The sequence below is a fragment of the Neopelma chrysocephalum genome, unplaced genomic scaffold, assembly GCF_003984885.1.
Source record: "Neopelma chrysocephalum unplaced genomic scaffold, ASM398488v2 Primary Assembly neopelma1_94, whole genome shotgun sequence".
In the NCBI taxonomy this organism is placed as follows: domain Eukaryota; kingdom Metazoa; phylum Chordata; class Aves; order Passeriformes; family Pipridae; genus Neopelma; species Neopelma chrysocephalum.
In genome coordinates this window covers 3,691,652-3,718,063 of record NW_020897756.1, presented here as the reverse complement: position 1 = coordinate 3,718,063, position 26,412 = coordinate 3,691,652, and the positions used below count along the sequence as shown (strand labels likewise).

Genomic DNA, 26,412 nt, shown 5'->3' with positions numbered 1-26,412 from the left:
TGTGGGTGAGGGGTTGCAGGACCTTTATTCATCACACAACAAGCAGGCATGATACAGGGGTGCAGGACAGGGTGGGCAGGGAGCCTGTCATCGGAGCACAAGGTGCCCTTCATGCGACCTTGGCATGGGCTGGTGAGAGGAGGCAGGAGGACAGGGCAGGGGCAAGCGTGGCTTTGCCCAAAACACCTCGGGCTTCACCCCAGGTCGGGCACTGGCATGTGGGGAGGACAGGGCAGAGTCCATGCAGGGGCTGGGGTAGAATCAGCCACCTCCACACCTCAAATTTTCCCGACAAATCCCTTGCCAGCCTCGGCTCAGCCCCCCTGGAAAATGCCCAGCACTGCTATTTACAGAGTAAGACAGAACTGACCAATATTACAAATAATTAAAAGGCAGTTGTAAAAATGAGAAACCACATTCCAAAAGTAGAGAAGTCTTTAAAAAAAAAACAAAAAACAAAAAAAAACCAAACAAAACCAAACCCCCGATTTATCAATGAAAATGCTAAAAACCACCCCGAAAGGATCTATGTACAGCAGGAGATCGCCCGTGGCAGTGCTGTGGGACAGAGACCCGACTGCTCCCTGGCAAGGCAGGGACAGCGCCCGGCCCCGGCTGCTGGTGAGGGTGGGTGGCACCTGCCCTGTGTGTCCCCCACCCGCGTGACGAGGGTCCCTGTGGGGCCAGGAGCAAAAGGCCATCGGTGCTGGGCCTGAGGAGCCCTGGCTGATGCTGGTTTGTGTCTGGAGACACAGGCAGTGAGTGGCCGTCGCCGAGGTGCTGACGGAGGCTGCGACGTGGCAGTGATGGAGCCCTGCTGCTGCTGCTGCTGCGGGCAGAGAGCGGCTGGGCTGGACGGGAGAGGGCAGCAGCCTCGGCAGCACGAGCTGTTTGTAAGTGGAACTGCAGGATGACAATGTGCAGAGGCCCTGGGAGCAGTGTAAACACCCCCAGAGCAATGCACAGAGCCCTTGGAGAAGCGTACAGAGGTTCTGGGGCAGCATACAAAGCCCTTGGAGCAGCGTACACGACCCCAGAGCAACACACAGAGCCCTTGGAGCAGTGTATGGAGCCCCACAAGCAGTGTACAGAGCCCTAGAGCAATGCAGAGCCCTTAGAGCAGTGCATGGAGCTCCTGGAACAGTGTACAGAGCTCCAGAGCAATGCAGAGCCCTTGAAGCAGCACACAGAGCCCCTGGAGCAGGGTACACAGCCCTTTGGAGCAGTTCACGGAGCCCTTGGAGCAGTGCACGGAGCCCTTGGAGCAGTGTACACAGTCCTAGAGCAATGCACAGAGCCCCAGGATCCACAGGCACCTGCAGGCAGCTCCATCTGGGTGAATCCCTGCCTGGCCCCTGGCAGGCAGCTCGAAAATAGGTCAGGCAGCTGCCTCAGAAATCTCTGCTCTCTCCTGGAGCTGCACAGAGGCACCAACGCTGCTCTGTGTGGGGCTGGGTCGCAGCCCCCCAGCCCCAGGAGCTCTGCACTGCCGTGGGGGCTGTGGCTGCTGCCCCCTCCCTCCTCGGGTAAGGCTTTTTCTGGTGGTGACAGAGGGATGTGCAGCGCAGACCACGGGCCACGCTGCAGCCTCCCAACCCACAATCTCTTAATCCAATTGGTGCCTCTCCAATGTAGCTCATTTCGGTATTTTTAAAATGCACTTGGTTTTACATTGCAGGCTGTCCGGAGTTGGCCAGAGCCAGAAGTGGAGGGAAAAAAAAACAAACAAACAACAAAACAAGAAAAGAGAAAAAAAAAAAAAAGAGAAATATGTATATTCAGCACTTGGAGGAGAAATAACTGCAAGTGGCCCCAAGCAAGGAGGTGGGTGCAAGGCAGGGGCACCACAGCCGTGGCCCCTCGGGCGCAGGGGATGTGCACACACACACACACACACAGAGGCACACACTGCCTCTCCCCACGCTGTGCACCCAGCGACCCCATCCCTGCAGCTGGAGGAGCCCCGGGGACCACCAGGACCTTTCCCATCAGCAAAGGGCCTCAGCAGCACCCCCAGAGCAGAAGGATGGCCAGGGAGGGCCCCCCCATCCAGCGCAGCCCGGGTGACCGCAGGGAGCCTCCCTCCCTCCTCCTTCCTGCCCGGGGAAGCACGTGCGGCTGATGCAACCGCCCGCAATCGGGGCCGGCAGCATGAGCTGGAGCCCGGGCAGGGCGGGCAGCGCCGGCAGCACCAGAGCCAGCACCGCAATCGGGGCCGGCAGGATGAGCTGGAGGCCGGGCAGGGCGGGCAGCACCAGAGCCAACACCCTCCGTCCGCAGGGCCACCGCGGCACCTCCAGCCAGCGCTTCCACACGGCCACGCTTCCCCCCAGCCCTTCCCGTCCACACGAGCAGCCTCCCCCGGCTGCTCTCCCCTTCTCAGGGCCCGGCGAGCCCTCGGCATGGCGGGGTCTCGGCTGACATTCCCGGGGCGGTGGGCACCGGTGAGGACCCCCCCGGTGCCGGCAGCGGGAGGTGAAGTGACCACCCTGGCCGGGATGACCCCGCGCCCCCCCAGGGCTACCGGCAGCCTCCGGCCCCACATCTGCTTCGTAAGCGTCCCCGCCGGGGGCGAGGGGACGTTTAGGAGACAGATGCGCCCGCGCCGCCTCCGAGAGGGGCCCCCGCGGGCGTCAGCGCGGGCGCTCTTCCGGCAGGACTCTGGATAGCAGGCACTGGATAGCTGCGTCCCCCGGCCCCCCGTCCTCACTCACTCGAGGCCCCCGGCTTCTCCTCCGCCCTGGGGGGGTCCGCGGGGTGCAGTTTGCACTTGGAGGGGGAGTGGCGGACGGCGGAGCGGGACGGCCGGGCGAAGCAGGAGGTGAGGGACTGGGAGCTGCAGTCACACGCCGTGTCCTGCAAAAATAGACAGGGCACAGCGGGGTTAGAGGGGCCGGGCACCCCGACCCCCGCCACGGCGGGACGCCCCGGGGGGCACCGTGCCTTGTTACCTCGCTGGCTAAGGCCGAGATGAGGTCGGGGTCCCGCAGGGCTGTGTCCTTACTGCCCTGCCCGGGGGACGAGGGCTTGGGGTCCTCGCAGCTGCTCTGCTTGAGGACCTTCTTGTTCAGGACGCGGGAGATGTTTTCAGCTGGGTGGTGGATGACGGCGCTGGGGTGCTCGGCTCTCTTGCTGCCATCCTCCCCAGCGGCCTCCTTCTTCTCCTGGGGGGTGGTGGGGCTCTGCGCCCGCCCGCAGACGTTCCTGAAGAACTCCTGCACGAGGCCGTACTTGGGTGCTTCAGGCTTGGCCCGGCTGCTCTCGGGGCAGCCCGGCTTCCAGATGGACTCGGTGCTGCCCGCGTGCTCCACCACGCTAAACAAGCTGGACAAGCCGTCATTGATGTTGCTGAGGACGGGGCTGTCGCGGGTGGTGGTGGAGCGGGCCCAGGCGGAGCCGTTCTGCTTGCCCTGGTGCAAGTTCCACAGGCTCCTGTCCTTGGAGGCGTCCAGCTTGGAGGAAGACCTCCTCTGGAGCTTCGGAGAGCCGTATTTTGGGGAGCAGCACGGCCGCTCGATCCTGGAGTGGACCTTATCCAGGGAGGAGGAAATCTGCTTGCTGCGCACGGACACGAGGGAGGAGCTGCGCGGGGACCAGCTCTTGCCGTGCACGCCGGCGCCGCGCGGGAGGTCGGTCTGGAGGCCGACGCTCACCGTCTGGATGGTCTGTGTCCCCACGTGGGCCAGCCCCACCGTCTGGCTGGAGGTGCTTTTCACCTTCCTCTCGAGGGAGCTGGAGCGGATGGCCTGCCGCACGCAGTTGGTGATCTCCTTCATGTCGTCGCTCATGTTGCCCGAGATCTCCAGGTCGTGCAGCGCCGGCGGGAAGCGCGGCACCGGCGGCACCGCGCCCTCCACCGCGCCGCCGTCCAGCAGCTCCCGCTGCTGCTTGGAGAAGTTGCACAGCCACTGGCTGTAGGTGCCCTCGGTGCTGGCCGACTCCTCCGGCTCCTTTGGCTTGGCCATGGTGAACAAGAACCCGGGTTCGATCATGATCTTGCCCTCCTTGTTGTGCACCAGAGGCGCCTCCAGCCGCCGCACCACTGGCGGGCTGTAGTAGATGCGGATCCCCGTCTTGTCGGGCGCCGTGTAGCTCCTCTGTATCTGTTTGTGGGCTGGGTCGTGCCCGGAGAGGCTGCTTGCCCGCGAGTAGTCCCAGGAGGACACGCCCAGCTTCTCCTTGGCCAGGCTGTCGGGGGCAGGTTGTTCGATATTCACATATGTACAGTTGGAGGGAGGAACACTGGCACTGTCCCGGATCCCGTTGGGCAGCAGCTGCGTGGCTGAGGATGACTTTTTGCCCCGGGCATGGTCACCCAGCCCTGGCATGGTCTTTCCAGGGAGGTAGGGAGAACAGTCGAGCAAGCTTTCGAACTCTGACATGGAGGAAACCGACTTGGTCCTGTGGGGAGAGGATCGGGATCAAAAGGGGACAGGGCAGCAGGCTGGGGGATAGTTGAAGGCACACTGCTCCCACCACAATGGGACCTTCTTGGGCACCCAGTCCTACTCCTCACGGGGAGCCCTTGGCCTCCAGGACTACCCTGGACCATGGCTGCATCTCTCCCTGATTGTCAGGGATGTCAAGCCCAGGGGCCTTCTCTGTGCCCTGGAGACCACGCACACTCACCTTTTGAGGTTGGTTCCCTTGGCTTCTGTTTCAGAGATTGTCTCCTTGTCTGTGATTTTCTCATTGAGAGCCTAGGAGGGCACAAGAGAAAGCTCCGGGGTCAGCCAGCACAGGACCAAAGCACAGATACGGACTGAAGCATGAGCTGCATCCTGCTCCCCTCCAGCACCACCAGCTTCCCACACACTCCCAGGCCCAGCATCCCATTCCCAGGGTTGCATGGGGCTCACTGCATCCACACCTATTTTAAATCAGCTTTTTATAACCCCATGGAAGCCCTTGGGGTTCAGCTATGCCCTCCACCCTCTCATTCTCCCCAGTTCCTGGTGCTCCCACTTGCAGCATCATTTGCTGTATAAGAGAGTGTTAATTGGGGTAAACACAACCTCCCACCTAACCCTTAGCATAGACCTGAGCCCAACAAGCACACTGAGAGCCCTCCACCTTCTCTTACCCACCTCTTTCCAGTTGCTGCCGTGCTTCTCCATTTCCGAGTGCTTCAATGCCCACGGGTTGGATCCTTTCTGCAACTGGAGAATGTGACAGTTACTCATTGCAATATGTGCCCCTCTGGGCAAGTAGCAGAGGCTGGAGGACACATTCAGGATGGGGGACATCATACCTGGTTGAGTTTGTTCTGCAGGTCCTTTGCTTGCTGCTCTGCCTGCTGCTGCTCCTCCTTGAAGCGAGCCAGCAGCTCCACCTTCTCCTGGTTCCAGTTCTTCTCACTGATCTGCAGCTGCTTGGTGAGGTCCATGACGGCGCTGTAGGACTCTGCCAAGAGATGCTGGTGCTCCTCACGCTCCCTCTTCAGTGCCACCTTCCAGTCTGGCAGTGCACGCTCTGCGATCCCTTTGCCTGCCTTTGACTCCAGCTGCAGGGACACATTGGTGGCTGTGGGGGACCCGTGGCTCCAGAGTGGTGCTGGACACCTCCAGATGAGGGGCAAGGCTGCGGGTATCCCACTTCCCAGTGCTGGTCCCATGCTGCCAGCTCGGTCAGCAAGCCTGTCCCCAAGGCTGTGTGCTGTGGGCACCATGGCCAGCCCTGGCTTGCAGCCACATTGTGCCAGCTGGCCTGGCAGATGGTCACCCAGTGGGACACAGGCTGAATGTCCTGCCTGCCTGGCTGTGCTCTGCCCACACTCCTCCATGTGGGACCTGGCTCCTGGAGTGGGGCAGCATCACCTGCAGGGCTGGCAGAGCAGACCCCAAGGATGCTGCTGCCACTGGGGTGCTGCCACCATGGCAGCTCTGCTCTCTTTTGAGGGGGAGTGGGGACTTGGGGGCCACTGCTGAGCTCTGCCTGGAGAAATCCTGCCTGGAAAGCACTGGCACCTGCTCTAGGGAGCAGAGCTGATGTAAAGCCATGGGCTGCTGCCAACACAGTGTGATGGAGCAGAAACCCCTCATCACTGGGAGGGCAGGGCTGGGGGACCAACGGGACTGACTCTGCAGGCAGAAGCCCAGGCTGCCCTCCCTCCAACTCCTGCCCCCACCACAGCCATGCATTCCTTTTGCAGCATCCACAGGGATGCAGAGCCCCCACCTGCACTGTAACTCAGGAGAGGAGAGGAGGGCTGTGATGCCATGCTCAGATGCCTGTCCTGGGCAGGGATGCTGAGCCCCTCTCCCATCCCACCCCCCCATACAAACCCAGCAGAGGAATAAAGAGCATCCTCTGCTGCTCCACAGTCAGATTTCCATGCCAGCCCCGTTGCTATAGAAACTCGCCTGCCTGAGCGGCTGCTAATTAAGATTCCCACAGTGCCACCCTGCTCCCAGCCCTGCCCAACGGCCAGCGCTTGGCACGGGGCACAGGCAGCCCCCCCAGCCCCCAACCAGGCAAGGAGGGGGCTCTGCCAGCCCGCGGGGTGCCCAGGGCTCCCACCTGGGCAATGTGGCACTTGAGCTCGGCGCGCTCCATCTCCCAGGCAGCCTTGGCCTTGGTGAACTGCTGCTGCAGCTCGCTGGCCCCGCGCCGCTCCTCCCGCAGCTCCGTGCACAGCTCCTTCAGGGTCACCTTCATGTCGGCCAGAGTCTTGATGCACTCGTTGGGCTGCAGAGGGAGCAGGGGTAAGCACAGGGAGCTGGGACCCAGAGGGTACCCAAGGAGGTGGGACTCCATGGAAGCTGCCCTCTCTGCATCCCAGCCCTGCTCCCAAGGCAGGGACCACCCCTGGGGGTGATGTGTCTGCACTGAGCATCCCCACCCAGCCATGCACCCCGAGAGGAACCACCACCCCACGTCACTTGGCAGCAGCTGTGTCAGCAAGAGCCCTCAGCAAACACTCACCGGCACCAGCGGCTCCTCGAGGGCAAAGCAACATCACCCTGTAGAAATCCCCTCCTCCCTGCCCCAGCCTGGAGTGCTGTGATTCCTGGGGCTCTGCAAGGTTTCCCCAAGGGCTGAGAGGAGCAGCTCCCAGGTCCCCAGGGTCCTGGTCCCCACACTCCCTCCCTGCACGCTCATGCCCTCAGTGGTGGCCCCATCGCATCCCCATCAAAGCAGGATGAGGGAGCTCAGCCCCTGGGCTCCAGTCTGCACAGGATGAACCTCACACATGGCACTGCAAGACCACAGCCACAGCGGGGGCTCATCCTGCCCCGATCCACCCCTGGGCTTGTGGGGCCCCCACTCACTGTGTTGGGGGTCCAGGTGTCCCCAGCACACATCTTGTTGTCTGCCTGTTGCTGCGGGGCGAGCTCCTCCTCCTCCAGCAGCAGGTACAGCTCCTTCATGCTGTTCACCTGTGGGAGACACCACAGCTGGGGTGAGGAGGGGACACACAGCCCACAGCCAGGGACAGGGGACACCCAAACAGCCCTGGGTGGGACGTGTAGGCACAAGGGACAGCCCTGGGGATGCCCAACAGCATGTTCCCCCCTCCAAGGCAGCTGAGGTGGGATCCCCTCAGCCCACTGTACCTCCAAAAAGTCCTCGCCCTCGCTGTGCACCATCTTGCCCTGGCGCCAGCGCTTGAGGAACCACTTGAGCTTCATGAAGAGCAGGAGGAAGCTCTGCCTGAACTGCTGTGACTCCTGCACCAGCAGATTCTTCTCCTGGCTCCAGAACTTCTGCTCCAGCCGCCTCTGCAGGTTCAGGCTCTGCAGCTCAAACTCCCGTCGCAGCAGCGCTTTCTGGTGGTCCTCCTTCAGCTGTGGAGAGATGTGTGTGGTGTCTCCACCCCAGGGTCTGGGCTGAACCTGGTGTCAGCCCCATATCCCTATTCTGGGGAGCTGCAATGCCCTGGCAGCGTGCTGGGGACACCAGAGCCATCGAGGCAGCGCCACGGGGGAAGCTCTGCATGGCTGCACACCCATGTGCGAGAGGAGTGAGCTCAGCCTGTGTCCCTTGAAGGTGGGACATGCTGGGTGCGCTCCCAGGTGACACCCAGGTCCCCGAGTGGGTCATTGGGCTGGGGCTGGAGGTGACACAGCCACAAGTGTGCTGCCTACTCACCTGGCAGATCTTCTGTGAGAAGTTGTCCACCTCGTCCTTCCTCAGCTGCCTCTCCTGCGAGAGCTGCTCCTGCAGCCCCCGCAGGCTCTCGTTGGCCTCTGACAGCACCAGCTGCAGCTCCTTCATCTGCAACAGCCCGGAGAGACCACAGGGATGGTGGGCTGTGTCTGGCTGCACCTCGCCGTGTCCCTCCCCAGCGGGGCTCTGCAGCTTCCCCGGTGCCCAGCTGCCACCCCTGTCCCACAGCCCTGTCCCCACAGCGCTGGCCCAGGGGACGTGGCTCCCTGCCCGTGTCATACCTCGGTGGCGTAGGAGTCGTTCTCCTCAGGCCGGCAGGTTTTGTAGCTCCGGGGATGTGCGGGGTCCATGTCCTTGGCGTGGGGGATGCGGAAGGGGTCGGCGTCCCTAAAATCAGGCTGCTGCATGCGTGGGCAAGTTAATGAGAACAAACCAAAAGAGCGGGAAGAAAAAAAAGCCAGAAAACAAAACAATGGGTCTCCGAAACAGTAAAGAACTACAAGACGACAAAAAGGATGAGGAGGAGAAGGAGCTTCATCACCATGGCGGGAGACAATGCGGAAACCAAAAGGAAACACAGGATGAGGAGACACGTGGCCTGGATTGTTTGGGGAAAGGGGAAGAAAGAGAGAAAGAGGGAAAAAATGTGCAAACACCAGTTACGGTGCCATGCAGTGACTGGAGGAGACTGGGACCTGGGACTGGTAGGACCGCATGCAGAAAAATAGGACTCTGAACAAGGGAGTGTGCTCCAGAAAAGGGGTTGTGCCCGCAGCCCCAACCACCACTGACATCTCCGGTCCCCAGCATGAGCTGGGACCCCTGAGAGGAGGGTGACAGCTGCTCTCCACTGCTCCAAAGGTGCTCCTCATTGGATGCAGATTTGCCCTGGAGCCTTTGGTCTCCAAATTACCCTGCCTGGGCACCCCTGGGGGCTGAGGCTTCCTGCAAGCGGGGTCCCCACAATTTGGGCTGCTTTCAGGGGCTACAGGCTGCTCTCCTCCCACCCAGCTCATCCCCAACATGAAAGAGCTTCCAAGCTGGGGATGCTGGGTTGAGCAGCCAAAACATCAGCCCCCGATAAGGAGGGATTGCACCTGAGAGCCCCTGGCCACGGGCAGGGCAGCCTTGGCACGACCAGCCTGTGCTGGGATGTGCCAGGATGCCCACTGCCTCCTGCCCTGGGCACACTCTGTTGGAGCAGAGTCCTACCTTGTCCCCGGTGCCACTGGCATGCAGTGAGGTGTTAGTCTGGATTTCGCTCTGGAGAGGCAGGAGGGAGGTTACACTGGGGATCAGGGTTTGCTCCATTAAAGCAGGAGGAAATGGGGCAGCAAATAAAGCAGCAGCTGCTGTGAGGGATGTGGGAAGAAGCTGTACCTGGAAGTCGGAGGAATGCTCCTTCTGCAACCCGTCTTTGGTGACGTCGTGGCTGCTGGGGCTGGAGAAGGGGAAAGAGTCCATGTGCTCCTTGAGGCCGCCGGTGAGGTGGTCCACCTTCCTCACGAGGCAGCCCAGGTCCTGCTGGAGCACTCCCAGCCGCATGAGGAGCACGTTCATCAGCTTGGCGTCGCTGGGGCTCTCACCACCGCTGCCCACCGCCTCGCCCAGCAGCACCCCCGCGCACTCGTTGTCCAAGCAAGCCTTCAGCCCGGAGGTGAAGCCGTTGGCATCCGAAATTAAGACGTCGATCGCTTTGCTGACGAGCGTCGCCTGGTCCCTGATGCCCAGCAAGGTCTCCAGGTCTTTGGGCTTGAGCACCTTGGCGGGGCCATCGAGCACCTTCCCATTGCCAGGCACCCTGTCCTGCCCGTCGGCCTCGCCGCCGCCCGTGCCGTCCCTCCAGCCGACGGTGGGGACGCACTGTGCCGAGTCTCCGGCCTCGGCGTCGGTCTCCAGCATGGGCCGGGTGGTCTGGCAGGAGGCCAGGTCGCAGCGCTGCAGGTTGGAGAGCAGCACGCGGTTCTCGTACTGCAGCTTCTTCACCTTCCCGCTCAGCTCGCTGATCTGCACCTTGGCCGTGGCCAGCTCCTCCTGCGAGGGCTCGCTGACCACCGAGCAGCTGTCCTCTGACAGCGTCACGTCCAGCTCGTGGTCCGACTTGTACTTGCTCAGCTCGTTCAGCAGGAGCTTGTTCTGGTCCTCCAGCTCCAGCAGCGAGCGCCTCAGCAGCTCGGCCTCCTCCTCCACGAACTGCAGGTGCCGGCGCAGCTCCGCCACCGTGTCCCCTCCGTCCCCGCAGCTCGAGACGCCCACCAGGAACCGCCCGTCCTGCCCCGGCAGCTCCCTGTCCCCCTGGCCCTTCATGTCGTCCATCTCCGCCCGCAGGCCGCGGTTCTCCACCTCCAGCTCCACTATCCTCCGGCTGAGGATGTTGGCTTCCTCCTCCACCAGCTTGAGGTGCACCTTCAGCTCGGCCTCGCGGGAATGGGGAGAGTCGGCCAGCTCCTCCACGGAGAGGGAGCTGTCCAGGTCCCCGTACAGGGACCGGTACTTCAGCAGCTCCTCCTTCATCCCGTCGTTCTCCTTGGCCAGCTTGGTCAGCTTCTTGCACATCAGGGCCGACTCCTCCTTGGCAAAATGCAGCTGGCACTTCAGGTCTGCGCTGTCCTCCTGGGGACACAGAGGGAGTGGGTGTTAGAAAGGTGCTCACAGGGGCCATGGTGGGTCTGAGAGAGCCCTGGGGACACGCCACCCTCCCGCCCCAGTCATTCCAGGGAAGCTGCAGCCACTTGTGGAGGGGAAAAAGCTTTGAGATCTATCCTGGAGGCTTTCAGGGACAGCACAGAGCCTGGGCAAGGAGACCCATGGCTCTGGCCCCAGGAAGGACATTGAGCCATCAGCAGGGATGTGTAGACCAAGCCCAGCCCAATCCACCACAGGGCAGAGGGGGACAGAAGGCTGTCAAGACTCCACAGGGCAAAATAAAAGTCACCAAGGTTTCCTCCCAAAAGCCAGCAAGCACTGAAACAACTGGCACTGCTGCCACTGCACTGCACCCTCACCGGGGCTCTGCTCCTCTCACTCAGCCCTAAACGCTCCATCACAGAGCAGAGAAGCAGCAGTTTCAGCTGGAAACCTCCTGAAATCCAGCCCTTGGTCTCACTGCCACCACTTTGCCAGGGGACTGAAACCCAAGCAAAGCCTCAGCATCAGCTCTCTAGTCCCTTCCCAGCCCCTTTGCTTCTCAGGACTGTTTCTCTGTGTGTTGTTTTTTTTTTTTTATTTAGCAGTTAGGACCTTGGCTATTTGCCCAGACAGACCGTTCCTCGGCTCTGGGAAGCTTTTTGGATGGAGGACCAGGATTTCCTGACGTCCAGCTCACAGCTTCCCGTGCCGTGGGGTCACTTGAGTGCTCTGAGCTCTGGTGTGGTGGCTGTCAGGAGGGGACCTGCCTGGCCATGACCCTCACCCTGCTGCACCCGCTGGAGCTGGGTGGGTGCTGGAGGTGGCCAAGCCCTTTGGCCAGGTGGCTGGTGGCCCTGGAAGCCCTTTTCATAGCTGAACTCATCTCCTTTCCCCTTTTCTTGGCTAGCAGAAACAATCTGTCCCCCTCTTTGGATGTTCCAGGTCCCAGCTCTCCCAGCCATGCCCACCCTCCCAACCCTAAACCCTGCAGCAGGTATTCACTCTGCAACCTTCCCGGACTGCTCAAAACAAGGGTGATGGAAAGGGGGGGATCCCATGAGTTTGGGGTGACATTTTATTCCCCAAACGTCCTGCTGTGACCACAGGAACCACACTACTGCTGTTCTGTGCTCATGCACAGAGACATGGCCTCGTTAAGGCGCATTAAACTGCGTCCCCCTAATTAGCCGTGGAGATTAGGGGAGGGCTGGCGGGCAGCTCTCCCCGCCAGGGCAGACATGACCTCAGTTCCTGTTTTTCCAGGGGAAAAAAAAAGCAGCAGCCCGGCGTGTCCCTCTACCCCCTGGCATCTCCAGAGGGACACACACGTCCCCAGGACCCTCTCAAGTGTCCCTGGGGTCTGGGCAGACCTCGGTGTCGAGTCTGTCCCCCACAGCTCCATTTTTGGTGAGTACTGATGCTCACCCAGCTCACCCAGCAGGAAAGGGGCCCAGGAAGCCACTGATGAGTCACAAGCATCTGTGCCCGCAGGGCCACCAGCCCTGCCACTGGAGAGGGAGCGGATGGAGGGGCCACATCCAGGGGCATTTGCACCCAGGGAAGCCCAGGCTGGGCTCCTTCCTGGAGCATTAGTCCCGTCACAGAGCTGGGGCTGCATCCAGCCCTGCATCCCCAGGCTGAGGGGTCTCAGCTCCGCAGGGGTGTGGGAAGCAGAAGGGGTTTTACTGCTGCCAAAAGCTGGGGGTTGTTTCCTGCCCCAGGAGGAGACAGAGGAGGGGCTTCAGCCTTGGGAAAGGGGTGATGGAGGGGCCTCCTCAGCTCAGGGCAGAGCCGGCTGTAGGTGCAAAGCCACAGTCTGCTCTCTGGGGAAGTGGGGGAAGGACGCTGGGCTGGCCGGAAAAGGGATCTCAAGGATGGAGTTAAAGGGAAATAACAAATGAAAGACTGAAGGGGAAAGTCTTTGAGGGCCTGGGGATCCCTGTTCTGCAGCTGCACAGAGTGGGCTGTGCCAGCAAGGACACAGGTCACCCAGAACCCCTGGGGTGCTCAGGGTCCCTGCCATGAGATGCTCTCAGTCAGGAGTAGCTTTACAGCGTCTCCTTCCCTGCTCCAGCTTTGGGGGAACTGATCTGCTCCCCAAAATAAACCTTTCACGTCTTTTTGCCTTTGAAAGAGGATTTTTCCTCTTGCCTTTCTATCCCAGCAACAGCAGCTCTGCCTCTCCCAGCCCTGGTAACAGCATTAGCGAGTCACAGTAGCTCAGCCCAACAGCAAGTGACAGCTGAAATCCTGTTGCCACCGGCAAATCCCCCATCCCCTCCTCTGCCCCGGCAGCCTGTGAGGGGCAGGGACAGTGTGTGGCCTCCAACCATCCCCCGTGGGGACCCTCTGCTCTCCCAGACCCCTTGAGGTTCCCGGGCCACTCTCAAGCACAGCTGTTGACAGGCAGGAGGGACCCAGGCTGCAACAGCCACAATCCAAGGGCACGAGCAGCTTTGAAACGTAAAAGCCAAAGTCCTTCAGCTCCTTACACAGGGAAAGAGTTAAAGCCACCGCCTGGCCACTGCTGCTCCATTGATAAATGAGACAAGGGAGCGGCTGAGGACAAAGAGGATGGCCCAGCACATCAATCCCTCCCTTATGCAGGGGCTTTGAGAGGCAGGAAAGCTCTGCAAAGCCCTGAAAGGAGGGGATGGCTCTGCCATGCCCAGATTTACTCCTGGGCTGGGCGTATTCTCCAGCTGGCATCATGACCTGGGTGTTGGTGGGTCACTGTGGCGTGTCCTAGATGCACTGGCACTGATACCTGCACTGATGGCTTCTTCTCTGTCTTCCCAAGGGAGCGAGAGCCCCGCTTCTTCAGGGAATTCTGCAGAGAGCAGAGAGAGCTGTTACCCATAGCAAGCACACAGCACTCCAGTGCAGACAGACAGACAGACAGACAGACCCAGCATGGATGGACATCCACGCCAACTTTTCCAGCTGCTTGTGAACCCCAGGAAAACACCCAAGCCCCGGTGGGCTGAGGGAGGCCCTTTGCTTGGAGGGAGCTGGACTGGCGAGCATCACATCATGAGGTTTGGCCAGAAATTCCCCCTGCAGGCAAGCGAGCAGTGAGAGAGCAGGAGTGAGCAGGAAATGAGCCATGGAGAGTGGAGAGGCTGAGTCACAGTCACTGTCAGGGCTGGATGGAGCAGGGAATCCAACCCCCAGGCCAAGGGACAGCTCTCAGGGCATTCCAGTGTGAGAGCAGCAGTTGATGACATTCCCCATTGCCTTTTCCCCAAGCAAGGGACATGTCCTGGTCGCTCAGCTATGGCGAGGGCTCCTCAGCAGGACAATGCTGACTCTGCTCTCAGGGTCTCTGGGGACACAAGGGACAATGTCCAGGCTAGTGAGGACAGCTGGGAGATGGGGAAGGCAGGCAGAGCAATAAGGGAGACCAAAAGTGTAAGAAAAAAGCGGGTGCCCAGAGCACTCTGGGGAGGGGAGCTGGGGGAAAACCTTCAAGAATATCCACACAGCCCCCATGAGCACGATCCATGCAGCTGCCCTGGACCTATTTCCAAGCTGGTGCTGAGGCCCAACAGCCAAAGAAAGCAGCTGTGAAATGTAAGCTGCTGCCTGTGCCAAGGTGCCGGGCTCCAGGCTTTCCTATTAAGGCCACGACCATCACTGGAGCTGCTGGAGCTGCTGAGCCTCTCCCAGGGGCTGGCTGTGCCACGTCGACATCCCTCACCCCCACTGCGCTGGGGACTGGGGCTGGCACAGGACATCACCAGCCTCAAACAGCCCCCAGCACCCCAGGCACAGCACCCTGGGTCAGATGTCATCGCTCCACCTTGGGAGCATCCCTTGGGGTGGCAGTACCTGAGGGTCTGGTCACAGCCGAGCTCCACGTGGCAGGTTTGGCATGGGGTACCCGGATTGGTCCTACTTTATTCCTGCCCCCCAGGAGATGCCATGGAGGGGTAGAGCAGAGAGGAAAATGCCTGTGCCTTTGGGGATGATCCCCAGACAATTATCCAATTATGGGAGAAACCTCTTGGAAGGGAGAAATAATCAGCCCCGAGGGGTGAGCCCAGCCCTGTGCAGCCTCTTGGCTTGGCTGCTAACGAGCTCTGCCAGGCTCGGCGCCCTCCAGCAGCAGGGAGGAGGTGGAGGAGGGCTGTTAGCTCACTTTGACTAATGTTTGCCTAATTAGCACTCTGCAATCAGTGAGTAACCCCAACGCCCTTGCTAGCCTGGGGACACTCCATCCGGAGCTCGGGGACCGTCCCTGAGCTTGTACCAGCCAGCAGCATCCCCTCTGGGCTCAGGCAGCTGCAGAGAGGGGCTGTATCCCGTCCTGTCCCACGCTCTTCAGCCAGGGCAAGGCAGCAGCTGCCTCTCGGAGCCCCCCACACACTGACCACGCAACCATTTTCTCTGCCTGTTTTCCAGGCGCGGGAGTGCTCCCTCCCAGCTCCCACCGCTGCCATTTGTTATTCAGCCCGCGCTCCCGGCTGCAGGGAAACCCATTTCATGGCTGTCAGTGCAGCCTGTGCAGCCCAGGGATGAGACACCCCGTGTGGGGGACCCTGCTCCGTGTCACCAGCGGGAGGATGGCTGAGAGGGGACGGTGTGACCACGGCCAGGTCCTGCAGCTCCTTCCCGGGAGCTGGTCCCGGCATTAAACGGAGCTGGCCCCAGAGATCCCAAGCCGTGTGCAGGAAGCACGGTGTGGGAAGTGAGAGCTTTCCCTTCCCCGTGTCTCCTCCCCCACACTGCCCTGATGGCTCAGCCAGCGGTGCTTCCCCAGGCTCCCCGGGGACCGAAGGCATCCCGGGCAGTAAGGAAATGGGTTACAAGTGCTGCAATGGATCACAAGTCCATGCTGTCACCAGGATGCCTTTCCTATCACCAAGGATAACATCCTGCCAGGAGCCGGTCCCAAATGCGGCACAAAGTGCCCTGGACCTGTGCATATGGGTACATATGTGGCTGCCCAGGACACAGAGGGGCTTGTGCACCCACCCAGCTCTGCAGCACCATCAGGACACCTTCAGGACACTACTGGGACACCACTGGGACACGGCTGCCACGCACCCCACGGCTCAGCCCAGTTTGAGCCAGCAGCATGTGGTCAGGATGCATCCAGCACGGGGCACTGTGCCAGGGACACACAGACCCCACACAGCACGCTGGGCTTTGCCCAGTGGGAGTTGGGCACGGCCCAGGTGGCCAGGCTGAGCAAGTGGCTGAGGACATATAAAGCGTCTCTAGCACAGGGGGGGAAGTCCTGCAGCCCCCCCAGATGGGGCAGAGCCAGCCCGTGCCCGCAGGGTGGGATGAATCGTGCCGAGGGCAGGCACTGCTCAAGTTTCACAAGCATCTGCAGCAGGGTTTGGGTTTCAGTGACTCAAGCAGGGTTGGGGGATCCCATGATTCAGGGCCAGGACACCTGCTACGAGCAGAGCCTTGGGGACTCCTCCCGGGGCCCCCTCCCGTGTCCCCCTCACCTCTCGGAGCTTGTCCATCTCGTTCTGCACCACCTGCTTGGCCAGCTCGGTCTCGATGAGCCGCTGGCGCAGGTCCTCATTCTCCTCCTCCAGCCTGATCCTCTTCTTCTCCACCACCTCCAGCTCATTGTGGAGCCGCACAGAGACGTCCTTGGCCACCTGGGGACACAACAGGGGTCTCATCAGACTGCCACACTGTGCAGGGGGCTGGGACTGCAGCTCCCGGGCACCTACAATACTCATGCAGAGAACATCAGGCCGTTACTGAGATCCTCTGGAGCAGACACTGGTGGGTGACACCCTGACTCCTGTGTGTTGCCCCCTTGACCACGTGCTGACTGCTGTTCCCCCTTCACCAGCTGCAAGGCTGCCTCATGCCCCCATCCCCTGGCCAACATGCCTTCTCCATCTCTAATCCAATCCTGTTGTTGGCTTTTTCTACCTTTTTCCCACACCATGAGGCTGGAAAAGCCCCCAGACGGTTGGAAAATCTGTTGGGAAGCATCAGAACAGGCAGCCTCTTGCTGTGGGCAGCAGCTGTGCTGGTCAGGAGAAAGGCGAGCTGCTGCATCACATTACAGAAAAACCAGCAGCTGCCCTGAGGTGAAGGGTGCCTACATCGACCTCAGAGCCTCCCCTCTCTCCAGATCCCTGCAAGGGAGCAGCCCCTGGCATAAAGGGAGCTTAACAGCACAAAATATTCCCTCTTGCATCCATAGGAAGGGAAAAATTGTCCCCAGTGCCTGTGTTCCCCTGAACAGCCCAGGACACCAGCGCTGAGGAGGCAGCAGCAAGCCCCTCTGTAGGGCTGGGGGGGGGGGCTCAGGCCATGGGGTCAGGCTCCTGTTCCCCCAAGGATGGGCTGTGCTTTCTTTCCCATAAAGGGAGAAGCTGGAGGAGGCGTTTTTGGCAGCAGCAGCCCAAGCTGGGGGCTGATGGGAGGTTTGGGGAGGGGATCAGGGCCCCAGCAGGGATGGGCAGCACAAGGCAGGTTCACAGCCCTACACTTGTGGCACCAGGACCGGCTGTTTTCTGTTCAAAAAACAAAGTTAGTCCTCGAGCTGCTGCCCATCCATGCGGAGCTGTCTCTGACTGGCACCGCACCCCCCTCCTGGCAGCAGCTGTGTCAGCAAGAGCCCTCAGCAAACACTCACCGGCACCAGCGGCTCCTCGAGGGCAAAGCAACGTCACCCTGCAGAAATCCCCTCCTCCCTGCCCCAGCCTGGAGTGCTGTGATTCCTGGGGCTCTGCAAGGTTTCCCCAAGGGCTGAGAGGAGCAGCTCCCAGGTCCCCAGGGTCCTGGTCCCCACCCTTCCTGCACACTCATACCCTCAGTGGTGGCCCCATCGCATCCCCATCAAAGCAGGATGAGGGAGCTCCAGTCTGTACAGGATGAACCTCACATATGGCACTGAGACTCCCATCCTTGGGCCATGCTGGCCATCTCCACCCCGAGATGTCCTCAGACCTGGGGTCTGAGTGCAGCCAAAGCACTGCTCCCACTCCTCACATCACCACTGCTCGTGGGGAATCGTGATGTCCCCATCAACAGCCTCACAAACAGCACAGCCCCATGGAGCTCCCCACACCCCGACATCCCCTGCCACCTCCACGGCCACAGCTCATCAAGAACCACTCTGGGGGCCCTGCCTGAGTGGGGATGTCCCCTGCCAGGCTCACCTTGACATCCTGCTCGAGGCTGTGGATGAGCTCTCCGTCCACCTGGCCGGTCTGTGCCACGCGCAGGCTGCGGCGCTCGGCCTTGCGCAGCCGGTACTGCAGGATGCGGCAGGTCTTGCTGGCCTGGTCCAGCTGCTGCCGGAGCTCCTGCAGCTGGTACACGTCCTCCTCCATGTAGACATCCCTCATCTCCAGCATCTCGGCGCGCAGCTCCTCGATCTCATCCTGTGGGGAGACGTGTGTTAGAGGGGGCAGACCTGTGGGACATCTCGCCACTGTGGCTCCCCTGCCCTCCTCCACCCCATGAGCCATTTTCACAGACCTTCAACTCCTTGGGTCAAGCCCAGTTCTGGCAGGAAGAGGGCTCAGAGCCAGCTGGGCACCATCACCCACAGGCGAGCCAGACACCCGTTGGGGGGGGAACAGTCAACACGGGCGCCTGAGAGTATTTGTGGTAAAAGAAAGAGGAAGGTGGGGGAGGGAGAGGAGCTGCAGGAGCAGCTCAGGCGGCAGCCACGGGGAGAAAAATTAGGTTATCTTTGGAAAAGATGTGTCAGGGAGGCAAGGGAGGGAAGGAGGAGATGGCAGGCGAGGACAGGGGAGGCAATGCAGGGACATGAACGAGATGCCACCAGCGAGGGGGACCAGAGTTTGCCCCTTGTTTTGCCACCAAGCAGCAGTCAATGGGCTGGGTGCCCACTTCCATCCCTTCCCAGTCCCATCAGCTCTCCCAGGGATGAACCTCTCCCAGTCCAGCACAGCCTCTGGCATGAAGCCTTTGCATCACTGTCACAGCAGGGCCAGGGGTTGCTGGCATCAGTGCCAACCCAAAGCATCCTCCAGGGCTGCGGCACACAACTGCTGTGGAATCCCCAGTGCCACCCCCCCATCCAGCACAGGGCTGTGGCCACTGGGAACACTCAAGGACTCTCCCCTATGGATCCACACAGGCTGCACTGCCCAAAGCTCCTTTCATGTAGCCATGAACATAGATTCAACCCAAATCCTCCAAGGAAACGCTCCAGCCATCACACCGGCTGTTCTCCTCCTCGACAAGAGCCAGTGGACCCAGCACACTCCGGGAAGGGATCAAGCACCTGCATTCATGCCAAAAACCTTGCCACTAAACACCACCCATTGCTGCCAAACACAATTGCCACTTGAGAAGCGAGGGGCTCATGCTGCCACCCTGCACCACAGCATGGCCAGGGGAGGGACACGAGGATCCAGCACAGGCAGTGGGAATGCTCAGCCCTGATTCACCCTGGGCAGAGCGGGACAGGACCCCCCTGCTCCCCACACTGCCTGTGACAGTGTCCTAGAGCCTGAGACCGCAGCTCTGTGCCGGCTCTGCCAGGCGCTGGCACCGCGGCTGCCGCGCTCGCCCGGCCCAGACAAAGCCCCAGCTGCAAGAACTCCCCAAAAGGCAGAGCCGAGCCCGGGGAGGGGGGTGGCAGCTGCAGGGACAAGTCACAGTCACTCACTGTTGGCTTTAAACACTTTGTGACAAAGAAGGAACGTCAATTAGACAATCCCGGATTATCTCCTGGCCTGGGCTGGCAGAGCCCGGTGGCACCATGGCCACCAGTGTCCTGCCACCCTCTACTGCTCTGCTGCTTGCTGGGGGGTCTTGAGAACAACAGCAGAGCAGAAACAGCCCTGAGGCTCCGAGATGGGCTGCAGGAGGTCCCAGGGACAGCCAGTCAGGCTGTTCTAGGGACAGCCAGAGACTGCCCCGTGAAAGGGCATCACTGCAGACATGTTTTGGAAACCCCCCCTGACACCTGAAATCCCCCCGGATTTCAGGTAAAATCCCCCACAGATGAACCACATGTGCTGGCAGACAGCCCTGTGATGGCTGTGACACACCCTGGGGTGATAAACTCGATGGGAACCCACACCCATGGCAGTGCCACAGCCCTGGGGACACCAGTAAAACCCCCACAAGCCAAACCAGCCCAGGGAGCTGGTTTATGGCATCTATTCCTTGGGAGCTTTCATAGGACAAAAAGCATTATGGATTGCAGGTGAGCAGGCGCAGTGCAACGGGTGGTGGAAAACAGCCTCTCGCCACCAAAGTCAGGAGAATCGTGGCTTGAATACAATTCCAATCCCACTCCAGCACTGACCATTCCCGCTCCCGTTTGCTATGCGGCTTCCCCAGGCAGCAGCTGAGCAGGGCAGGGAGCAGGGACCTTGGAAAAAACCCAACCAAACCTTGCATTTGCTTGGAAGGAAGCCTGGGCTTGCCCTGCTAAGAGCTCCTGCTTGTTTATGCCTCGGGTTGTAGCAACCGTTATTTTAGGGGGAGGCTGTGTCCAGAGTGATCCACAATCCACGGCCTGGGCAAAGCCTGGAGGCACAGCCCTGAGCTGCTCCTTCACTGCCTGCTTCCCTGTGGAGTGGGGCTGGGGGATTTTGAAGCAGGGCTGGCACTGGAGGGGGGCTGGGAAAGCGTTGCCTCCCTTCACTCCAGCTGCAGGAATTTACCTGCATCCTGTAATGCCAATAAACCCTTGGAGTGGCCACAGCCCGGCAGCCCCGGCTTGTCCCAAGGAAGGAAGCCACGCCACTAAGCCATAGTAAAGGGATTAGGATTGGGGAGTGGAAAAATGCCAGCTAACTGGAGGAGACCTTAGGAGGGCAGAGCTGGCCTCCTTCACAGCCAGGCCATGGCAAAAGAGCAGCCCTGTGGGGCCTGGAGGCTGCACGTGGGGTGCACAGGGGGCTTCTTATGGCTTCGGGAGTCTGTGACAGCCACTGAGCCTCACCCTGTGCATCTGCACATCTTCTGGAGTTGATGCCCAACTCAGCAAAAAATCCATTGGATTAAGGTGAGAGCAGAGCCAGGGGAAGGGAGGAACCCCACAGAAACACCACAAATTCAGGGGGTGCCACTGTGAGCATGGTGCACCGTAAGCAATGCTAAATGAAGTGTGAAATGGAGACAAGGTGGGCAACACTGAGGAGGAGATAAATGATTTCTCTCCAGCACAGCTGCTGTGCTCAGCCTCTTGTCCCATAAACAACAGGGTGCCCACCCCTGTGTGCAGTCACAGCCTCCAAACACTCCCGGGGTGCTCACGCCCTCCATCCTCCAGGATTACCCACTGCTGCATCCTGCTCGTCCTGTCTCTGCAGCAGCAAAGATTTCATGGTGTTTTTACACCAGAAATCACCTGTCTTGGAAAAGACACTGGGAATCTGCAGTCCAGGGAGACTCAAACAGCCCACTTTGTGTCTGCAGGAGCCAGGTTACCCTCGATGGAGGAGCCCAAGAGACAACCTTCCTTCAACCTCCTCCGCACAAACCTCGGAGATAACTGTCTCTCCCTAGGGAGATTATTAAGGAAACTAAGAAGCGGAAAGGTGGGATGCAAACTGCCTGGTTCCAGTTCAGGAAAAAGGAACCATGCATTTTCAGAGCAGGAGGAGGTAACAGCTGTGTCCACACATCCCCTTGCAGGACAGCAGCTCTTCCTGGAAGGGCAAGACCTGGATAGGGCTGAGCTTTAGGGTGATGGCCCTGAGCAGCGGCAAGGCAGAAGGGGGGCCAGTGGGGACAGCAGAGCACACCTCAAAATGCACACCAGACCCATCAAAGGTTGCAGAAGAAGAGTTAAACCTTTGGATCTCCTGCCCCAAGGGGAGTTACGTGCTGGCTTCAGTGAGTGCAAGAATGCAGCGAGCTCAGAGCAGAGCAGGGCACTCTGTGCAACGCCGGCAGCTCCTCAGCAGGACCCGCTATCTCTGGGAAGCAGAAAGCAGCCAGGGATACAAAACAGGATCATGCAAATGCCGCCATGGCTGCTCTGGAGCCGCTGCCAGCACACACACCCTCACTTTGGCAGCCCCAGGCTCTGGGGCACAGCCAAGCAGCAGCCGCCCGGCCGTGGGGGACGGGCAGCGCTTTGGGGGGCACAGCCCTGCCTGCATCCCCCACCAGCAACCCCTAAACCTCAATGCGGGATGTAGAGGAGGAGAAAGGCTGGAAGCTGCCTGGATGTTTTGCAGTGATGCCTTTGTGCAAATCTCAGGGTCCTGCTGGCAGCGGCTGCGCCTGCGGCTCCCTCCCCTCGTGCAAAGACAGGGATTACCGTGCAGGAGCAACAAGCACCGGCTTCCTCCGAGATTACAGGACAAAAGCAGCAGCTTTCAATTAACTCTGAGCGCCCGTCAGGCAGGAGAGGGAATTATGCTAGAATTTGATAGGGAGAAAATAAAATCAGAGGGGGTTTTTAAAGGAAACTGCCCAGGGTGCTCAGGCATGTCCCTTTCTAGCCAGGGGTTCCCAGCAAATGCAGCTCAGCCCGAGCCCATGTCAGGGTTCAGTGGGTGGAAGGATGGGCAAGGCACACCCATATCACACACAAGGGTTTTTTTAGGTGCATTAACAGCAGCTCTAGCCCAGCTCTGACAGCAAACACCAGCCATCCTTCCCTCCATGTCACGCTGGATGGAGCTCAAAACAGCAGCCTGTGCACTGATCCCTGCCCCTGGCCAGCACACCAGCTCCCACTCAGGACTGGGAGTGAGGGAAAAATCAACATTTCTCGGCTTTACGCCTGCCCCCATAAATTCACAGGCAAACAGCTGGGGGCTCTCTGCAGCCCAACCCCATGTCGTGCACCATCCAAAAAGGCAAGAGGCTGCAAAGACCTTTCCATGGCAAAGCCATGTGCCCTGGCTCTGCAGGTGGTTACTGGGATCTCTGGGAATTGTCCCTGTACCTGTGGCTGGGTAGAATCTGAGCAGCAGCAGAGCAGGGCCCCAGTGCCAACCAGGCTGCCCAGACACAGCCCCCAGGGCCCCTTTGGGATGCTCTCAGAGAGCCCTCGCTGGTGGTATGTGCTGGTCCCTGACTGCCTTGGGGAAAACAAGGCACCCACTCACTCTGCATGTTTCTCCTAGAGCTGGGAAATGCATGCAAACCCCGAGGGATGTGGGATGACTCAGGGCAGGGAGCAGGAGGGGGACAAGCAGCAGGAAGGCACAGGCAGGGCTGTGCTCCCAGCATTACGTGGCTCTTGCCTAAACCCCTTCCCGCAGAGAGGAGAGGAAAGGGTTTGCAGGCATCCCCTCCCCTCGCTCCAAACCCTCTCCATGCCCACTCTTTGTCTGCCTGTCCCTCCGCAGCTGCTGCCGTATCACATCTCACATTTTCCAGCCCGCTGAGCAGGGCTGGGAGCTGCTCTCCAGCACACGGCTCAGCGACAGCGAGACGGGGCAAGGACACCCAAGACACCTCATCCCTCACCAGGCTGCCAACCTGCACGTGAGGAACAGCCCTTTTTTGGGAAAACACTTGGAATAACCCATTTAGGGAGGGTTACAGCAGGTGCACCACCCTGGGAGCGGGGACAAGAGGAGGCACTGGTCCGCCTGGTACTCCCAGGGCGGGAGGAAGGAGGCAGAGCCTTGCACGGATCTGGGCTGCAGAGAGAAATGGGTGAAGTGTGTTTAAACATGTACATTTTATTATGTCAGCCGAGGAAAGATGGGACGTGAGCTGGCACTGCTGGAGCTCTGCTGGGAAGCTCCCAAACCCAGCGTGCAGCACACGGGCATAGTAGCACCACACACGTCTGGCTCATGCCAGAACGTCACCAGAACCCTCCCACCCCCAAAAATCCTCATCTCGCTTTCAATACACACTAGGTTTTAGCTGGCTCTGATGAATACATTAAAAAAATATTCATTTGCAGCTACTTGAGTGAGTCCTAGGAAATAAGTCACCTTGGATAAGCCTGATTCACCCATACCCGAGGAGAAGGGAGCTGCGTGGCAAGGCAGGCAATGCCAGCGCTTGGGTTAGGGCTTTATTTTTGCCCTAAGTCCTCAAATCCCTGAATTTTTAGCACAGACAGCACAAGCCAGCACTCTGCTGCAGCCCAGCCCAGTTTTCTGCTCCTTGCTGGAGAAACTAGGCAAACCTTCCAGCATTTTTTGGAGCACAAGGGGAGTGTGCTCTGGGCTTCTGCCCAGCTGAAGCCAGGGTACCACCCCAGTCTTCTGCTTGAGCGTCAGGAGAAGCGAGCTCCAACACGGAAACATGGATATAAGCAGGATGCACATGCCAGGGAGGAGACACACACGCTGACAGAGAAGGGAGATGCCACCAGCATCCCCATGGTCAGTCTTGGTGCACACCTCCAGCAGCTCTCCACTTTCCCACTGCTCCTGGCCAGGGGATTTAAGCTGCCACTCCTCATGGCAGGTAAAACACTCACACCCCACATGCCTGCAGCTTGCCAGGAAGGAGATCCTGTGGAAATGGAGGAAGCAATCGCTCTGTCCACAGGAATGGCAGCGCTCACACGCACGTTCTTGGAAACGGAGGGGCCTCATCTGTATTTTTCCAACTCCCAGTAAATCAAAGCCCTTAAGCTGTTGCTGCTAATTCTGGCAGGAGTTGGGACACCAGCTGTGAACTGAGGCTTTGCTAACGGACAAAGGGCCTGATTGACCATCTTTGAGCACGTCACCAATGCCCAGCTCCCATCTCGGGGCTGCAATCCCGACACATTTATAAACGTGGGCACCAGCAGATGAGAGCTGGCCTGACTTCCAACCTGTGGCATCCGAAGAGCAGCCAGGGACACCTGGTACCCATCCCTGAACCCTGCAGCATGTGACTGCACAAGCATCTCACCCACAGCTCCACCCTGAAGGAGAGCAGAGGGTTCAAAACGCCTGCAGCCCCCTGGGACATGGCATCTGGTGGGTGCTGGTGCCCACCCTGCAGCAGGCAGCGTGTGCCAAGTGCATCAGGCCAGTGTGTGACCAGAGGCAGAATGTCTCTGTGCCCCTGTCCCCTCACAGCACGTCTGCCCTGGCTTCACCATGCACCCATGAACCAGGCAGCCACTCTGCACGCCTGGAAAAAGGCCCCAGGGAGCACAGGAACCAGTGGGAAGAAGAGAGCTGGAAAATCTCCTGAGGGTCTGGCAGCATCAGCGGGCAGGGAGAGCAGCAGGGAGCATCCCACCCTGTGCCAGGCTGGGCTGTGCCCAGCTGCACAAGGTCAGGTTATGCCATATTGTGTCCCAGGATAGCAAACCAGGCTGAGCCAAACCGTGCCATGCTGAGCTGCACCTTGCTAAGCTGTGCCAGCCCAGGCTGTGCTGAGCCTCGCCATGCTGAGCTAGGGCCATACTAGGCTTGGCCATGCTACACCCATCTGTGCTGTGCCAGGGCAAGCCATGCCCAGCTGGGTAATGCCAGGCTGAGCTGGCCCACGTTGTGCCAGTGCCTGCCCTGTGCCAAGCCATGCCATGGTATGCTGAGCCGAGCAGTGCCAGCCATGCCACACCACGCTGGACCATGCCCAGCTGGGCCATGCTGTGCCACAGCCATAGAGCTCTGCCCTATGTCCAGTGGGGCCACGCCAGGCTTAGTTAAGCTGGGCCCTACATCCAGTCATGCCACACTGTGCCAAGATGAGCCAAGCCAGGCCCAGCCACAACATGCCAGGTCGTCCCTGGCTGTGCCATGCCAGTGATGCCATGCTGGGCTGAGCCATGCCAAGCCCTGCACCCAGCCATGGTGTGCTAGTCTGCCCAACAAAGTCAGGCCAGGCTGTGCTTGGTGATGTCATGCCAGGCTGAGCCAGGGCACCCTGGGCTGAGAGAAACTGTGCCCTCTGCCCAGCCATGCCCTGTGGTGCCCTGCACCACACTGTACCTAAAGATGCTGTGCCACACTGAGCTACACTTCGGGATGCTGTGCTGTGCCATGTCATGCCATTCCCAGGGATGCTGTGCCATGTTGAGCCATGCAGTGCCATGCCATGCCACTCCCAGGGATGCTGTGCCATGCTGAGCCGTGCACAGGGATGCCACACCATGCCATGCTATGTCCAAGGACTCTGTGGCATGCTGAGCCGTGCCCTCAGATGCCCTGCAAAGCTCTAAGACGTTTAACCACGCTACGGACAGCGATGCTGACCCTGGCTGACTCCTGCCACGTTTTGCCACAGTACTGCCCAGGGATACCACGCCACACCGAGCCGTGCCCGGGGACGTCCCGCCGTGCCCACCTTGAGATAGTCGTTCTCGGAGCGCAGGTCCTCCAGCTCGCGGAGCAGCCCGTCGGTGCCGGCGTCCAGCAGCTCCTCGGTGAGGTCGGAGAAGGCGAGCGAGGTGCTGAGCTGCAGGCGGCTGCTGGCCACGGAGGCGACCGAGGGCTCCTCGGGCAGCGGCGACGCCTCCCCGGCCGAGGGCGGCGGCGGGGCGCTGCCGGGGGACTCGCCATCGCTGCCGCTCAGCCCCAGCTCCAGCGAGAGCAGCTTCGCCTCCTCCGAGGCGCTGCAGTCCGACACCTCCGAGCTGCTGTCGGTCAGCCCGGAGCTCGGCCCGGGCGCCGGCACCGAGCCGGGCACCGACGCCGTTCTCCGCGCCCCGGGGGCCGCCGTGTCGGCTCCGTGCCGCCGGCCCTTCGGCCGCGCCGCGCCGCGCCCCGCCGGCCCTTTCCCGCCGGTGCGAGCCCCCGCCGCGCCCCGCTTCTCGGGCCGCCCGTCCTTGCCGCCTGCCCG

The 26,412-nt window shown here is 60.4% G+C and overlaps 1 protein-coding gene across 2 annotated transcripts; it reads right to left on the bottom strand.

Moving 5' to 3' along the window:
• Positions 1 to 26,243, bottom strand: SOGA1 (suppressor of glucose, autophagy associated 1). 2 transcript variants are annotated; one of them, XM_027693909.1, is made up of 16 exons: positions 25,918 to 26,243; positions 17,880 to 18,104; positions 16,200 to 16,358; positions 13,505 to 13,567; positions 9,490 to 10,722; positions 8,391 to 8,510; positions 8,092 to 8,217; positions 7,557 to 7,787; positions 7,272 to 7,379; positions 6,520 to 6,687; positions 5,252 to 5,503; positions 5,088 to 5,159; positions 4,630 to 4,700; positions 2,952 to 4,401; positions 2,715 to 2,856; positions 1 to 1,679 (listed from the first exon to the last, which is right to left on the bottom strand). In XM_027693909.1, the coding sequence occupies exons 2-16, from the start codon at positions 18,075 to 18,077 to the stop codon at positions 1,651 to 1,653; spliced, it is 4,422 nt and encodes a 1,473-aa protein (XP_027549710.1). In that variant the 5' UTR covers positions 18,078 to 18,104; positions 25,918 to 26,243; the 3' UTR covers positions 1 to 1,650. The 2 variants fall into 2 exon arrangements, with proteins under 2 accessions (XP_027549710.1, XP_027549709.1); XM_027693908.1 differs by having other exon boundaries at positions 8,391 to 8,507; positions 25,918 to 25,999.
• Positions 26,244 to 26,412: the final 169 nt, after the last annotated feature.

What these genes read in the sequence shown, in the direction of transcription:
- SOGA1 (XM_027693909.1), bottom strand. Translation starts at nt 18,077, where the DNA reads ATGCTGGAGATGAGGGATGTCTACATGGAGGAGGACGTGTACCAGCTG. An exon ending in AGAAGAAGCCATCAGTGCAG is followed by an intron (nt 10,723 to 13,504) that starts GTATCAGTGCCA and finishes CTGTGTCCCCAG; the next exon opens with GAGGACAGCGCAGACCTGAA. An exon ending in TCTCACAGAAGATCTGCCAG is followed by an intron (nt 7,788 to 8,091) that starts GTGAGTAGGCAG and finishes ATCTCTCCACAG; the next exon opens with CTGAAGGAGGACCACCAGAA.